The 16,670-nt window shown below is 42.1% G+C and overlaps 1 protein-coding gene and 1 long non-coding RNA gene across 2 annotated transcripts in view; both read right to left on the bottom strand.

Moving 5' to 3' along the window:
- The window catches only part of LOC139386702 (E3 ubiquitin-protein ligase HECW1-like), a 62,331-nt gene extending 51,393 nt beyond the window's left edge, over positions 1 to 10,938 (bottom strand). Inside the window, exon 1 of the mRNA XM_071132526.1 lies at positions 10,798 to 10,938. Coding sequence (XP_070988627.1) covers positions 10,798 to 10,827 — 30 coding nt within the window. The 5' untranslated portion in view covers positions 10,828 to 10,938. The remainder of the gene's footprint in view (positions 1 to 10,797) is intronic.
- LOC139387406 (uncharacterized) lies at positions 2,184 to 4,692 on the bottom strand. The gene is made up of 3 exons (XR_011629157.1): positions 4,618 to 4,692; positions 4,094 to 4,182; positions 2,184 to 2,419 (listed from the first exon to the last, which is right to left on the bottom strand). It is a non-coding gene; the product is annotated as an uncharacterized lncRNA (long non-coding RNA).
- Positions 10,939 to 16,670: the final 5,732 nt, after the last annotated feature.

Raw genomic sequence — 16,670 nt, 5'->3', positions numbered from 1 at the left:
TTAGTGAAGAGGGAGCAACACAGTGCTATGAGTGAGGAACACTCCAAGGTCCTGTCCTGCTCAGACTGTTCAGAGGTGACTGAGTGTGCTGCCTCTCTCTCTCATATGTTTACATTGCCAAAGCAAGTGAAATAGCTAATAAACAAAAGTTAAACAATAAAATAATGAACAGTAAACATTATACACTAAGTTCCAAAGGAATGGAGAGTGTTCAAAACAGTCTGAATGGATTTAACGAAGCCTATGGATTGAGTAGAATATAATATAACTTTATTGCGCCAAGGATGCATGTAGTTACATGTAGTTAATACCAAGCATGAGATTCCCACATTGTAGCCTGTACATTGAATGTATTCACTGATCATGTACTCTACCTTTGCAAATAAAGGTGCGGTTCAGGTATGAACGTCTGTGAGACGTTCCTTTACAGTCATATCCAATAACAGGAGTATCAAACTCCAGTATTTGATGCTGTGTATGTATCTATTACAATCATACCAGCAGCGCAAGAAGTGGGGTGGCATAATATATATATATTTTTTGATCCAGTCGGATAAACACTCCAAATAGCCTTCAACTGCTTGGTGGCATCCGCATGGTCCTAAAGCACATCGTTGCTTTGTTTTTTATAATATTCCAATGATAATACTGGGGAGGCACAAAAATGCCATTTCAGAAAGTGAAAGTTGCACCCCTAAATTATACACTTCAACAGTGTTTACCAATCATGCCCATGGGACAGCAATGGTTACACATTATAACTATGCAATAGACTAGAAACATGATTTAACTGGTTAAAGGCTGATTTGTAACTGATATACACAGAAACAGAATTTAAAAATAGTACACTATACTTCCTATGCATTATGTAAATACTCTAAAACCGGTTCATCTCAATATCTACTTTCCTTCATCTGCACTGATCTGAGGACACAGGATTGGTGTAGTATTTAATCAAATGAGAGACTTAATTTCAACTAGGATAGAATGTGAAACGCTTTATTGAAAGAAGTTATCCAAGTGTTATAAATACATAATACATGCATTATAAATATTATAATTGTAATCTTATATTATAAATAGAAGTTCAGTCTGTTGTTCAATGCACATCTGGTGTGCATGATAAACACAGAGGAATAAAGAGGAGATGAGGAGAGAGGTGTGAGAAAAAGTGTAGTAGACAGAAAGGAAAAGAGGAGCAGGGATGACAGCATATGATTCATGAATTACAGTGCGACTAAATGTAATATTCTCTCAGTTCATCACAATTGTATAATAGTGTCTCTCGTGGTGTCTCCCCAGTTGGCCCGAGCGGGTGAGGTGGCGATGATGGGACTGGGGGTTTGCATCCTCTCTCACATCAAGACATACCTGTAGACGAGAGACAGATATAGCATGCTTAAGCCTTGTGGGTTTTTTATTCTAACACTGTCAGTCATCATAATCATCAGGAGGTGAAATGCAAAACTGACCTTGGATCATTAACTCTGGGATTACTACATCTCTAGCTGCATTTCAGTGTAAAGCATCTATTTAATAATACTTCCTGTTGACACGACCAAGTGACCTCTCACCTCTGATCATACTGTGCCCTCTATGTAGCCAGTTCAGATTCCTGAACTATAACCTTGAGGATTTAGGCAGAAGGGGGGAAGAGGGAGGAAGTGAAGGAGAGAGACGGTTATTGAGAAAATAAGGTAGTTGAAGAGACAGTGTTCAACAGGAATCTGTGTGTCGTCTCACCCGTTGTCCACACTAAGTGGCTGAAAAGTACTTTATACTGGAAAACATACAGACACACGATGACAAACAATATATTGTTTTCTACATTATTTTCTACATAAATAGAAATAATGACCATGTCTTACTATTCTCCATGGTTGGCCCTTTTGCCTGTTCTTTGAAGGTGGAAGGAGCCACAGTTACACACCTGAGCCAGCTTACTGCACAACACAATCCATCAATCAGATTGATACACGAATGTGTAGCTGTGGGTTATAGGGTGTCTAATTGTTCTTCTATTTCAATATGGGTGACTCTTAAAGGAGCCTGTTCTGTTTTTGTACAGACATTACCCTTACCTAAACTGTGAATTGAATAAATGCAGTTGACATAGCAAAGTAAATGGAAGAATACACTTATTACAATGTGGATGGCTCTTAAGAGCCTTTGGTTGTGCATAGTCTAGTCTTTGGTGTTGCCAAGGAACAGCACCCTCTTCGAAGAAGTAGGAGGTGAAGATCTCCCGCACACGGATTGCCTCCTGTGCTGCGTTGTTAGCGCCCATCCTTGAAAAATCCTGCAGATCCCCTCCTGGTCCTCATCTACATCCTCATGAAGTTCTGCAGGACACAGGTAGGCAATCTCAGATGGCCGTGGTAACCAAATCGTTTTGAAGGAATCACCAGTTGCAAGGTATCTGTAGGAATATGGAAGATAGTCAATATTAGACTTTGACATCCCCAGGTCATTGTGGATTTCTAAAGTATAATATCTCTTATAACAAACCATGATAACATTGGATAGACAGATGCATGTGCACACACATGGGCATGTGTAGCAAACAATAGCAGGATCATATCAAGGATAGCATCACAAATAATAATACGGTTGAAGTCTGAAGTTTACATACACCTGAGCCAAATACATTTAAACTCAGCTTTTCACAATTACTGACATTTAATCATAGTAAAAATTCCCTGCCTTAGGTCAGTTAGGATCACCACTTTATTTTAAGAATGTGAAATGTCAGAATAAAAGTAGAGAGAAAGATTTATTTCAGTCACATTCCCAGTGGGTCAGAAGTTTACATACACTCAATTAGTATTTGGCAGCATTGCCTTTAAATTATTTAACTTGGGTCAAACATTTTTGGTAGCCTTCCACAAGATTCCCATAATAAGTTGGGTGAATTTTGTCTCCTGACAGAGCAGGTGTAATGGAGTCGGGTTTGTAGGTCTCCTTGCTCATTCACGCTTTTTCAGTTCTGCCCACAAATTTTCTATGGGATTGAGGTCAGGGCTTTGTGTTGGCCAATCCAATACCTTGACTTTGTTGTCCTTAAGCCATTTTGCCACAACTTTGGAAGTATGCTTGGGGTCATTGTCCATTTAGAAGACCCATTTGTGACCAAGCTTTAACTTCCTGACTGATGTCTTGAGATGTTGCTTCAATATATCCACATACTTTTCCTGCCTCATGATGCCATCTATTTTGTGTGCAGCAAAGCACTCCCACAACATGATGCTGCCACCCCCGTGCTTCATGGTTGGGATGGTGTTCTTCGGCTTGCAAGCCTCCCCCTTTTTCCTGAAAACATAACTATGGCCATTATGGCTAAACAGTTCTACTTTTGTTTCATCAGACCAGAGGACATTTCTCCAAAAAGTACGATCTTTGTCCCAAGGTGCAGTTGCAAACCGTAGTCTAGCTTTTTTTAATGGTGGTTTTGGAGCAGTGGCTTCTTGCTTGCTGAGCGGCCTTTCAGGTTATGTCGATACAGGACTCGTTTTACTGTGGATATAGATACTTTTGTACCTGTTTCCTCCAGCATCTTCACAAGGTCCTTTGCTGTTGTTCTGGGATTGATTTGCACTTTTTGCATCAAAGTACGTTCATCTCTAGGAGACAGAGCGTGTCTCTTTCTTTTTTCACCTCAAATTGACTCAAATGATGTCAATTAGCCTATCAGAAGCTTCTAAAGCCATTTTTCCAAGCTGTTTAAAGGCAGCATGGAAATTTAGTGTATGTAAACTTAGTGTATGTAAACATACACAGTCAATTTAGCGTATGTAAACTTCTGACCCACTGGTATTGTGATACAGTAAATTACAAGTGAAATTATCTGTCTGTAAACAATTGTTGGAAAGATTACTTGTGTCATGCACAAAGTAAATGTCCTAACCGACTTGCCAAAACTATAGTTTGTTAACAAGAAATTTGTGGTGGTTGAAAAACTAGTTTTAATGACTCCAACCTAAGTATATGCAAACTTCCGACTTCAACTGCACATAAATACCACTTGAAGCTTGATGATGAGTTGATCATTTGAATCCGCTCTGTAGTGCTAAGCTAAAAACTAAAATGTGCACACCCCTCTGAGTCCCCAGGACCAGGACTGAGAACCACTGCTCTTCATTGGGACCTCTTCATCTGCAGACAGGCTTTCAAAGCTCTCTGTATCTGAGGGCATAAAACATTGCAATAAACAGACTTCATTTTACTCAAATTAGACAGCACTGAATATTATGTTACTATATCTCTGTTCTCACTTCTAGGGACTGGAACTACACAAAAGTACCCGCCCTATCCAGAATAGCCTACTCTCTCACTTTGACAATTGGGGCTGCTGTCCTTTCACCGTTCTCAATGGCTGTTACCTAGCTACCTACAAATGCATTTGGAGTTTGTTTTTACAATGATAAATACATCAAGACACCTAGCTAAAATTAAGTTAGGTATCTGGTGATATTTAATTAACTTAGCTACACAGTATGTAAAGTTGGCTAGATAGCGAACTGCTACGTTAGCAGTTCATTTGAGTTAGCCTGCACTATAGCTAGTTAGCTAATAATACATTGTTTAAAAAGCTTTTTTTTTTTTACTGTATTTACTTACTTGAATAGGTTCTCCCAGCCATGTGAACGATTGGAAACAGGACAGCAAAGTTTGTTTGTCACCAAAGCGGTTTAGAGCATATTACTATTTACCTGTGAATAAATTCATGAAATAAAGAATGGATTAAACTATTTACTAACCAGACCTTCATACAAACTTGCTATGCTGAATCTCGAACGTGCTGCTACATGCTGCTCGCACACCCACAAGTGAGCCACTCTGGGCGGCACAGAGTACTAATGTACACAAGCTATTATTGTTATTTTATTGTGTTACTAGTTCGTTTTTTTTTTTTTGCTAATCTTTTCTTACTTTTTAATTCTGCATTGCTGGGAAAGGGCTCGTAAGTAAGTATTTCACAATAAAGTCTACACCTGTTGTCTTTGTGTGACAAATACCATTTTATTTGATGTAGGCTAAATTTGGACTCAGGATCAGGAGTGTCGAAATATGATTTCTTTCAGCATCTGAGAGCATCTTCAGAGAATGCTAATGCACACTTAGATAGGTTCTGTAGAGGTGTTACCTTATCAGCATCATAAAAGCTGATAGTATTTCAATCACATCAAATATGCATTCATGCCAAACTGAAATATTATCAGAAACATGTTGGGTTGTTTTCACAGCTTTCTATTTTCTTACAAATGGTCAAACTGATGTCATTTGGAAATGTTCCACAGAAAAACTCCAGTATTTTTGTTCTTGCATTTTCTCCCCATTTCCTAAACGTCTTTGCTGTGTGAAAGAAGCAGAGATGACAAACAAAACTTTACCAATGTCAACTAGATTGAAGCATTCCTTTTATCAATTTATGACATTATTCTGGTGAGCAAGGGTTTATTTAGTGTTCTAGGGCAACATATAATGACAGAAGAGAAGCTCCATATACAGTATCTAATTATAGACAAGTTGACAGCCATCTCGGACTGTAGCCTACGGCGCATTTTTTATATTAGCGCGTTAGGGTCGGGTGCAGGCCTCAGATTTTCACTTTATCACATACAGGAAAGTATTCAGACCCCTTAACTTTTTCCACATTTTGTTACCTTACAGCCTTAATTACAAAGCAAAAACAGGTTTAGACAATTTTGGAAATATATTAAAAATAAAAACAGAAATACCTTATTTACATGTATTCAGACCCTTTGCTATTAGAGTCGAAATTGAGCTCCGGTGCATCCTGTTTCCATTGATCATCCTTGAGATGTTTCTACAACTTGATTGGAGTCCACCTGTGGTAAATTCAATTGAATGGACATGATTTGGAAACACACACACCTGTCTATACAAAGGTCCTACAGTTCACAGTGCATGTCAGAGCAAAAACGAAGCTATGAGGTCGAAGGAATTGTCCGTAGAGCTCTGAGACAGGATTGTGTCGACGCACTGACCCGGGAAAGGGAACCAAAACATTTCTGCAGCATTGAAGGTCCCCAAGAACACAATGGCCTCCATCATTCTGAAATTGAAGAAGTATGGAACCACCAAGACTCTTCCTAGAGCTGAGCAATTGGGGGAGAAGAACCTTGGTCAGGGAGGTGATGGATAACCTTCCAGAAGGACAACCATCTCTGCAGCACTTCACCAATCAGGGCTTTATGGTAGAGTGGCCAGACAGAAGCCACTCCTCAGTAAATGGCACATGACAGCGTGCTTGGAGTTTTCCAAAAGGCACTTAAAGACTATCAGACCATGAGAAAGAAATATACTCTGGTCTGATGAAACCAAGATTAAACTCTTTGGCCTGAATGCCAAAGCGACATGTCTGGAGGAAACTTGGCACCATCCCTACGGTGAAGCATGGTGGTGGCGACATCATGCTGTGGGGATGTTTTTCAGCGTCACAGACCGGGAGACTAGAGACTATTGAGGAAAAAATGAACGGAGCAAAGTACAGACAGATCCTTTTATTTACCCCTTTTTCTCCCCAATTTCGTGGTATCCAATTGTTTTAGTAGCTACTATCTTGTCTCATGGCTACAACATGCGTCCTCCGATACACAACCCAACCAAGCCGCACTGCTTCTTAACCACCAATGTGTCAGAGAAAACACTGTGCACCTGGCAACCTTGGTTAGCGTGCACTGCGCCCAGCCCGCCACAGGAGTCGCTGGTGCGCGATGAGACAAGGATATCCCTACCGGCCAAAACCTCCCTAACCCAGACGATGCTAGGCCAATTGTGCATTGTCCCACGGACCTCCCGGTCGCAGTCAGTTGCGACAGAGCCTGGGCGCGAACCCAGGGTCTCTGTGGTCTCTGTGGTTAAGGGCGCTGCAGTACAGCGCCCTTAACCACTGCGCCACCCGGGAAGGCCACAGACAGATCCTTGATGAAAACCTGTTCCAGAGCGCTCAGGACCTCAAACTAGGGTGACGGTTCACCTTCCAAGGGGACAACAACCCTAAGCACACAGCCAAGACAACACAGGAGTGTCTTCCGGACATGTCTCTGAATGTCCTTGAGTAGCCCAGCCAGAGCCCGGACTTTAACCCGATCGAACATCTCTGGAAAGACCTGAAAATAGCTGTGCAGCAAAACTCCCCATCCAACCTGATAGAGCTTCAGAGGATCTGCAGAGAAGAATGGGAGAAACTCCCCAAATACAGGTGTGCCAAGCTTGCAGCATCATACCCAAGAAGACTTGATGCTGTAATCGCTACAAAAAGGTGCTTCAACAAAGTACTGAATAAAAGGGTCTGAATACCTACGTAACTGTGAGATTTTTGTTTTTTAAATTTAAAAAAAATAAATTAGCAACATTTTCTAAAAACCTGTTTTTGCTTTGCTATTATGGGGTATTGTGTGTAGATTGATGATATATATATCATATATATATCACACACACACACACACACACACACACACACACACACACACACACATAGTCTCTACTCAGTCACTACTCAGTCAATGCTGGCCAAGTGAAAGATGAAGATATGTCTGTTAGTCTGCCCGGGCAGCTGGGCAACACAATAGACCAGACCCCCACTCCGCGCTGAGAACAATCCACCAACACAATGACCCCTCAATAGCCTGTCTCATTAGAGCCATTTTCTGGCCCTCCAGTGTGGAAGTACATGCAGCTGCCAAGCATCCTCTTCAACAACTATGTCACTGTTCTTCAGCAACAAGGTCACTTGTCTGCCTTGATACAACCTCTGTATGGATGGAATGCCACCATACACAACACACACTGTTTAAGAAATATTTGAGCGGAAGTAAAAAAGAGAAAGGGAAGAGCAGGGAAGAATGTGACAATTTGACTTGTCAATCTCTGCTGTGTGTGCAGGTTAAGTAGAATAATTGAGTAGATAGAATAGTTGAGTAGATAAAATACTGAAATGGTGAATAAGCGAGTGTAAAAAAAGGTTAAGGTATACAGTAAAAGATTCATATTAAAACACCAGACAATACTACAGTACAGTGGTTTACTCTCTGTCTATCACTTAACTCCTTTTAGGAGCCATATGAGATAACGTGGCTCAGTGATCATCCGTTTCCCTGTACTATCTGCACTGTGCAGCAACTGAAGACATTAGTCCACTTACATAATACAGCAGGCCAGGCCTACATAGCTCTTCTTTCACATAAGCTCCCAACCAGTTAATACATGCAGGGATGCAGACAGTAAAATTACCCTCCGTATCACCTTTAAAGGCTGCCAACTCATTATAACAATATCACTATACTAGTAGAATGAAGCAGAGTTGTAAATCCCTTGTGATTAAAAACAGTAAAAAGGGTTGAGTGAAATACAAAGACATTTTGTGGAGAAGTCTTGCTATAAAAAGAAAAGGTGCCTCTACAAAGTTGGACAGTTGCCAGCATGATGCATGGAAATGCCCCACTGTAATGAATCCCATACTGTAGGCTAACTACCTCTACATAAAGCTCATGATTTTAATCTAATTGGATTTACTCACTGAGACGAATCTGAAGAATAGGACCTGGTGCACTATCATCCCGCCATCACAAATTATACTACAGCGAATCAGCAGCGTGAGGCTAAACAAACCACATAGCTGATCGCAGCGTGCAATGTGCAACCATGGGAACGCAGCTAGGACAATATGTCTGCATTTAGACAGGCAGCCCAATTCGGATGTTTTTTTCGATAATTGGTCTTTTGACCAATCAGACCAACTCTGAAAAATATCTGATGTGAAAAGATCTGATGTGATTGGTCAAAAGACAAATTAGTGGAAAAAATATCAGAAATAGGCTGCCTGTCTAAAAACAGTCTATATAGCATTATGTTGCATCCAGATACTGAGGTCCTGATACTGAGTGTCTTATTCACAGCACTAGATTAGCAGCAACATCAAAAAAATATCCTTCCAGTCAAAGGAGCAATGTTCAGTCCTCCTAATGCAGCTCAGCACTGGGACTGCCTAGCTGGTTGGTTAGATGACTCACTCAATGCATTTTTTAACTATGTATTGAGCGGTGGCTCAGCATTCTACTTCCTTCTGCTCATTTAAATCCACAGGGCTAAACCAAGCAGGGCTGGAGCAGGGAGGTGCATTTTGGGGGATTTTGTAAAAGTGCTCTCCCATCTCTCATCCATTTAGGAGCTCTACTGTTACTACTCCATGCCCAGAGACGTGAGGAAGACAATAGATTCATCTTGATTAAATGTGCTCAGTAACGTGTATCAAATAGATCAATTCTCCTTCAAATACATGACAGTATAGTAGGTCTAATATATACCAGCCAATAAGAGGCGGTAGGGGTGATCAATTAGGCCCTCAAATCCATTCCAAATGTAAGTGTATAATGGCTGCAGACACTTGGCAGGCAGGGAAATACAATCCCTCTCCAACTTGTATGAGTCTGGGAGAAAAGTGAGTATTGGAGGCAGCAGAGAACAGAGAGTTTACAAGTGGATCCTGACTAGACAAAAGCCTGAAGGAGCTTGAGGAACAAAGAAAGAAATAGTTCAAATTAGTGTGAATTGCTACAAATCCACATGGAGAGTTTAATCAGAAATTCGAAGATATGGAGAGACAAGGGGTAGGATAAAACAGGGTATTATGTGGTTATGTCTCCTTGTTGTTTTAATAAATCAGCAACTCCGGTCAGTGTCTCTGTCATAAGTTGCCCCAGGCAGTTTTACTATATTTTCTTTACACTGAACTATCCCACTTGACTTACACTGAGTAAAACCAAGTAAAGAAAATGCTGTATAAACGCTTAGCAGCATTGCCAGTTCATAAAAGATTGTCTATGGGGGCAACCCACACATGCCAAATAAAATGTATTACATTTTACTTTCCTTGATCGACAATATGACAGACACTGAAACTGTAACAGGAATATTAGCTTGATTTTCCATGTACCTTTCTGGTATTCATAGACCTTTCACTGTGAACAAGCTGTCTCCTCCACAGTGGTGATTTTAACATGGATCAATAGACTGCAGGTCCCCCTTCTACATGGTAGCTTGAGTCTTTGGCAGTTACAGGTGAATCAATAGTAATCTGGTCAATCTCTCTGCTACTGATCAGGATTACTGCTGTTACTGCTACTCATGAGCACTGCCTGCCTTTTATAATGAAAACAGTCTCTATCTCCCTGTGCTGTGTTGAACGGGCTGGAACAGGCTGTGTGTTGTAGGCGGCCTATGGTAGCAGTAGTACTGTGGTAGCAGTACTACTATAGTAGTAATTTAGTAAATTACAAATATTGCCTTCCTCCTTATCTAACCACTCCATTCTATGTAGTGTTGTATTTTAGATTCAAACACAGACACAGAGCAAGAGACTCTCTCTCTCGCTCTCTCTCTCATTTTATGGTGGGGCATCCCTATAGGATTGACCTACTCTGACTTGGTTATACAGACTCGATCAAAACACACCCTACGAATGGAATGTCTAAATCAATACTCACTTTCTAATATCAACAAACACTTCGAGACCTCTCATAGTCAGCCATAGTAGTAAGCTACAGTACAGGGGTGATTTTTAGTGGCTGGCCATGATTTAGAGCACCCATGGAAACAATTTCGTTGTTTGAGAAAATACGAGGCGTCAACCTCAGTCAGTATTATTTTGTAGCACATAGAACTCGTGATCCCATGCATCAAAATTAACTAGCGCTCGATTCAGACACGAGCACGTATCAATTTAGCCACGACTATCTTATTCACAGATGGACAAATAAATGTATCTAAACGTACCTGGGTCAGTGTCACCTGCCTTTGAATCATACTAGATGAAACTTCTCATTCTTATGGCATTTCTCATGTGTGGGTGTTTTAAGAATAAGATATAGCATATCCTCCGTTGGGCCATGTTCCAGGTTTGTTGGACGATTTTCTGGTCATTCGTACGGCGATGCTGCTGTGCAGTGGTCTTTCTCTTGGGTACCACAATGCTTCGACCAATAGCGGACCATTTTGCATCAATTTAGCCTCTGTTTCGCTGCCCCCGCCCATGCACGCATCACGCACAAATTAAAGGCCTACGCTTTGCAAGGCACTCGCACGCATATCACAATTACGTATTTATACTGAACAAAAATATAAACGCAACATGCAACACTTTTACAGTTCATATAAGTACATCAATCAATTGAAATAAATGAATTAGTCCCTAATCTATGGATTTCACATAACTGGGCAGGGATGCAGGCCCACCCACTGGGGAGCCAGGACCAGCCAATCAGAATGAGATTTTCCCCACGAAAGACCTTTATGACAGACAGAAATACTCCTCAATAAAATTTGAGAGAAATAAGCATTTCGTGCTATGAAAAATGTATGGGATTTTCTATTTCGGCTCATGAAACGTGGGACCAAGACTTTACATTTATATATTTGTTCAGTGTATATAAACTCAGCAAAAATATAAACGTGCTCTCACTGTCAACTGCGTTTATTTTCAGCGAACTGGTCCTGGCTCCCCAGTGGGTGGGCCTGCATCCCTGCCCAGTTATGTGAAATCCATAGATTAGGGACTAATTCATGTATTTCAATTGATTGATGTCCTTATATGAACTGTAAAAGTGTTGCATGTTGCGTTTATATTTTTGTTCAGTATAAATACGTAATTGTGATATGCGTGCGAGTGCCTTGCAAAGCGTAGGCCTTTAATTTGTGCGTGATGCGTGCATGGGCGGGGGCAGCGAAACAGAGGCTAAAATGATCCCGCTCCAGAGTACAGGCCACATGTGTAAATATTTGTATGAACATAACAAGATTCAACAACTGAGACATAAACTGAACAAGTTCCACTGATATGTGACTAACATAAATTGAATAACTTGTTCCTAAACAAAGGGGGGGTCAAAATCAAAAGTAACAGTCAGTATCTGGTGTGGCCACCAGCTGCATTAAGTATTTCAGTGCATCTCCTCCTCGTGGACTGTACCAGATTTGCCAGTTCTTACTGTGAGAATTTGCCAGTTCTTGCTGTGAGATGTCACCCCACTCTTCCATCAAGGCACCTGCAAGTTCATGGACATTTCTGGGGGGAATGGCCCTAGCCCTCACCCTCTGATCCAACAGGTCCCAAACGTGCTCAAAGGGATTGAGATCCGAGCTCTTCGCTGGTCATGGCAGAATACTGACATTCCTGTCTTGCAGGAAATCACACACAGGACAAGCAGTATGGCTGGTGGCATTGTCATGCTGAAGGGTCATGTCAGGATGAGCCTGCAAGAAGGGTACCACATGAGGGAGGAGGATGTATTCCCTGTAACGCACAGCGTTGAGATTGCCTGCAATGACAACAAGCTCAGTCCGATGATGCTGTGACACACCGCCCCAGACCATGGCGGACCCTCCACCTCCAAATCGATCCCGCTCCAGAGTACAGGCCTCGGTGTAACGCTCATTCCTTCGACAATAAACGCGAATCCGACCATCCCCCCTGGTGAGACAAAACCACGACTCGCCAGTGAAGAGCACTTTTGCCAGTCCTGTCTGGTCCACCAACGTTGGGATTGTGTCCATAGGCGACGTTGTTGCTGGTGATGTCTGGTGAGGACCTGCCTTACAACAGGACTACAAGCCCTCAGTCCAGCCTCTCTCAGCCTATTGCGGACAGTCTGAGCACTGATGGAGGGATTGTGCATTCCTGGTGTAACCCGGGTAGTTTTTTTAGCCATACTGTACCTGTCCTGCAGGAGTGATGTTCGGGTGTACCGATCCTGTGCAGGTGTTGTTTCACGTGGTCTGCCACTGCGAAGACGATCAGCTGTCCATGCTGTCTCCCTGTAGCGCTGTCTTAGGTGTCTCACAGTACGGACATTGCAATTTATTGCCCTGGCCACATCTGCAGTCCTCATACCAAATTGAGATGGTTTGGGATGAGTCTAACTGCAGAGTGAAGGAAAAGCAGCCACCAAGTGTTCAGCATATGTGGGAACTGCTTCAAGACTGTTGGAAAAGCATTCCAGGTGAAGCTGGTTGAGAGAATGCCAAGAGTGTGCAAAGCTGTCATGAAGGCAAAGGGTGGCTACTTTAGGAATCTCAAATATAAAATATATTTTGATTTGTTTAACACTTTTTTGGTTACTACATGATTCCATATGTGTTATTTCATAGTTTTGATGTCTTCACTATTTTTTACAATGTAGAAAATAGTAAAAATAAAGAAAAACCCTTGAATGAGTAGGTGTTCTAAAACTTTTGACCGGTAGTGTACATGTAGGTAGAGTTAAAGTGACAATTCATATATTATAAACAGAGTAGGAGCAGCGTAAAAGAGGGGTCTGGTAAGCCCTTTGATTAGCTGTTCAGGAGTCTTAAGCCTTGGGCGTAGAAGCTGTTAAGGAGCCTTTTTGGACCTAGACTTGGCGCTCTGGTACCGTTTGCCATGTGGTAGCAGAGAGAACAGTCTATGACTAGGGTGGCTGGGATCTTTGACAATTTTTAGGGCCTTCCTCTGACACCGCCTGATATAGAGGTCCTGGATGGCAGGAAGTGTGGCCCCAATGATGTATTGGGCCGTACGCCCCATCCTCTGTAGTGCCTTGCGGTCAGAGGCAGAGCAGTTGCCATACCAGGCAGTCAGGATGCTCTCGATGGTGCAGCTGTAGAACCTTTTGAGGATCTGAGGACCCATGCCAAGTCTTTTCAGTCTCTGGAGGGGGAATAGGCTTTGTCGTGCCCTCTTCACGACTGTCTTAGTGTGTTTGGACCATGATAGTTTGTTGGTGATGTGTACACCAAGGTACTTGAAGCTCTCAACCTGCTCCACTACAGCCCCGTCGATGAGAAGGGGGCCTCCTTGGTCCTCCTTTTCCTATAGTCCACAATCATCTCCTTTGTCTTGATCACGTTGAGGGAGAGGTTGTTTCCCTGGCACCACACGACCAGGTCTCTGACCTCCTCTCTATAGGCTGTCTCATCGTTGTCGGTGATCAGGCCTACCACCATCGGCAAACATATTGATGGTGTTGGAGTCGTGCCTGGCTGTGTAGTCATGGGTGAACAAGAGTACAATAGAGGACTGAGCACGCACCCCTGAGGGGTCTCAGTGTTGAGGATCAGAGTGGCGGATGTGTTGTTACCTACCCTTACCACCTGGGGGTGGCCCCTCAGGAAGTCCAGGATCCAGTTGCAGAGGGAGGTGTTTAGTCCCAGGGTCCTTAGCTTAGTGATGAGCTTTGAGGGCACCATGGTGTTGAACGCTGAGCTGTAGTCAATGAATAGCATTCTCATATAGGTGTTCCTTTTGTCCAGGTGGGAAAGGGCAGTGTGGAGTGCAATAGAGATAGCATCATCTGTGGATCTGTTGGTGCGGTATGCAAATTGGAGTGGGTCTGGGGTTTCTGAGATAATGGTGTTGATGTGAGCCATGACCAGCCTTTCAAAGCACTTCATTGCTACAGACGTGAGTGCTACGGGTCGGTTGTCATTTAGGCAGGTTACCTTAGTGTTCTTGGGGACAGGGACTATGGTGGTCTGCTTGAAATATGTAGCTATTACAGACTCAGTCAGGGATAGGTTAAAAATGTCAGTGAAGACACTTGCCAGTTGGTCAGCATATGCTCGGAGTACACGTCCTGGTAATCAGTCTGGCCCTGCTACACTGTGAATGTTCATCTGTTTAAAGGTCTTAAGCACATCGGCTATGGAGAGCGTGATCACACAGTCGTCCGGAACAGCTGGTGCTCTTATGCAACAACGCCTCCTCAACCTCAGAAGGCTGAAGAAATTTGGCTTGTCACCTAAAACCCTGACAAACTTTTACAAACGCACAATTGAGAGCATCCTGTTGGGCTGTATCATTGCCTGGTATGGCAACTGGACCTCCCTCAACAACAAGGCTCTCCAGAGGGTGGTGCGCAACGCAAACTACCTGCCCTCCAGGACACCTACAGCACCCAATGTCACAGGAAGGCCAAAAAGATCATCAAGAACAACAACCACCCGAGCCCCTGCCTGTTCACCAAGCTAACATCCAGAAGGAGAGGTCAGTACAGATGCATCAAAGCTGGGACCGAGAGACTGAAAAACAGCTTCTATCTCAAGGTCATCAGACTGCTTAACAGCAATCACTAACTCAGAGAGGCTGCTGCCTACATAGAGACTCACTAGTCACAATAAACAATGCCACTTAAATAAAGTTTACATATCTTACATTACTCATCTCATATTTTTATACTGTATCTTATACCATCTATTGCATTTTGCCTATGCCACTTGGCCATCGCTCATCCATATGTTTATATTAACATATTCTTATTCCATCCCTTTAGATTTGTCTGTATTAGGTCGTTGTTGGGGAATTGTTAGATTACTTGTTAGATAGTACTGCACTGTCAGAACTAGAAGCACAAGCATTTCGCTACACTTTTCGCTAACCATGTGTTTGTGGCCAATAGAATTTGATTTGATTTGATCAACTGTAGCCTACTGCTAACAACTTCAGCTGCAGGTAGCCTAGAGAAGACTAAGCGCCCTGATCCTCTCTGGCCAGGGGAAATGAAGAGGTAATGTCATGTATTTATAGCCTAAACTGTGTATTTATAGCCTAAAATAGGCCTATTTATTTGTATTAAGAGAAAATGTGAATGTGATCAAATTGGTTTTACATTCAAACTTTGGGTGGCTAGGCTACCTTATCAATCCACAATGATTGATTGTAATGAATCAATCAAGACAATAGTCATGACATACTGTGTGAGTCACTTCTTAATACAAATGCAAAGGCCTACCTGATGCAACCCTGCATAAAGCAAACTCAGCCCTTTTAGTTCTATTGTCCAATTGCAGTTGTTGCCCATTTTATTTTAAACCATATGACCTGATTTAAAAAAAAACTCTGGTCCCATCATAACCCATATAAAACCGTTTTACAGCTGATTTATTACTATGTCAGACCCTTGAACTTGGGTCCAGATTGGACCTGGTTAGGTTAGCCCAGTGGTTCTCAAAACTCTTCTCAGGGACCCCCAGATGTTTCAAAATGTCATTTTAGCCCTGAACTACTTCACCTGATTCACCTAATCATGGGTTAGTTGACAAGTTGAATCTCGTGTGCTAGCTTTGGAATATTTCAAATACATGAACCGGCTGGGAGTCCCCAAAGAGTGGTTTGAGAACCACTGGGTTAGCCTACCAGATCAGGAAAAACTCTGGGTCCCAGGAAAACTTAGTATCTCAGTATTTCAAAATGTTTACTTACTTATCTAAAAATGTCAACTTAGTGTGTAGATATTTTTAGATAGTTTCTCGAGATTTTGACTTGCGTATCTCAAAATTTTTAGATAGTATCTCGAAATATTTTGTTGTATAATTTTTTTTAATTCTTGGCGGGAATGGGCTTCCATACCTTGAGTATCAATTATAGACCATGGGCTACTAGAGATTGTGAAACCTTGGAGACTGAAATCATTGATAAATTAAATTCTTTAGTAGTCTTATGTGTCACTTTTGAATAAAGCTATAGTTCCTCTGTGTTATAGAAGGCTTGCTTGCCAGGCTTATGTTTCCTTTGTACTGTGATGAATAGTGCCACCATGTGCCCATTAAGTGTTGCATCACCCTCCCTGAGACCTAAAGTAACTTGTGCTTCTGACATTCACAGAAGCCTGTTTACC

The sequence above is a fragment of the Oncorhynchus clarkii genome, chromosome 28 (assembly GCF_045791955.1).
Source record: "Oncorhynchus clarkii lewisi isolate Uvic-CL-2024 chromosome 28, UVic_Ocla_1.0, whole genome shotgun sequence".
Classification (NCBI taxonomy): Eukaryota; Metazoa; Chordata; class Actinopteri; order Salmoniformes; family Salmonidae; genus Oncorhynchus; species Oncorhynchus clarkii.
Note: the sequence above shows the minus strand (reverse complement) of the source record. Positions and strands in the feature narration are given on the sequence as shown.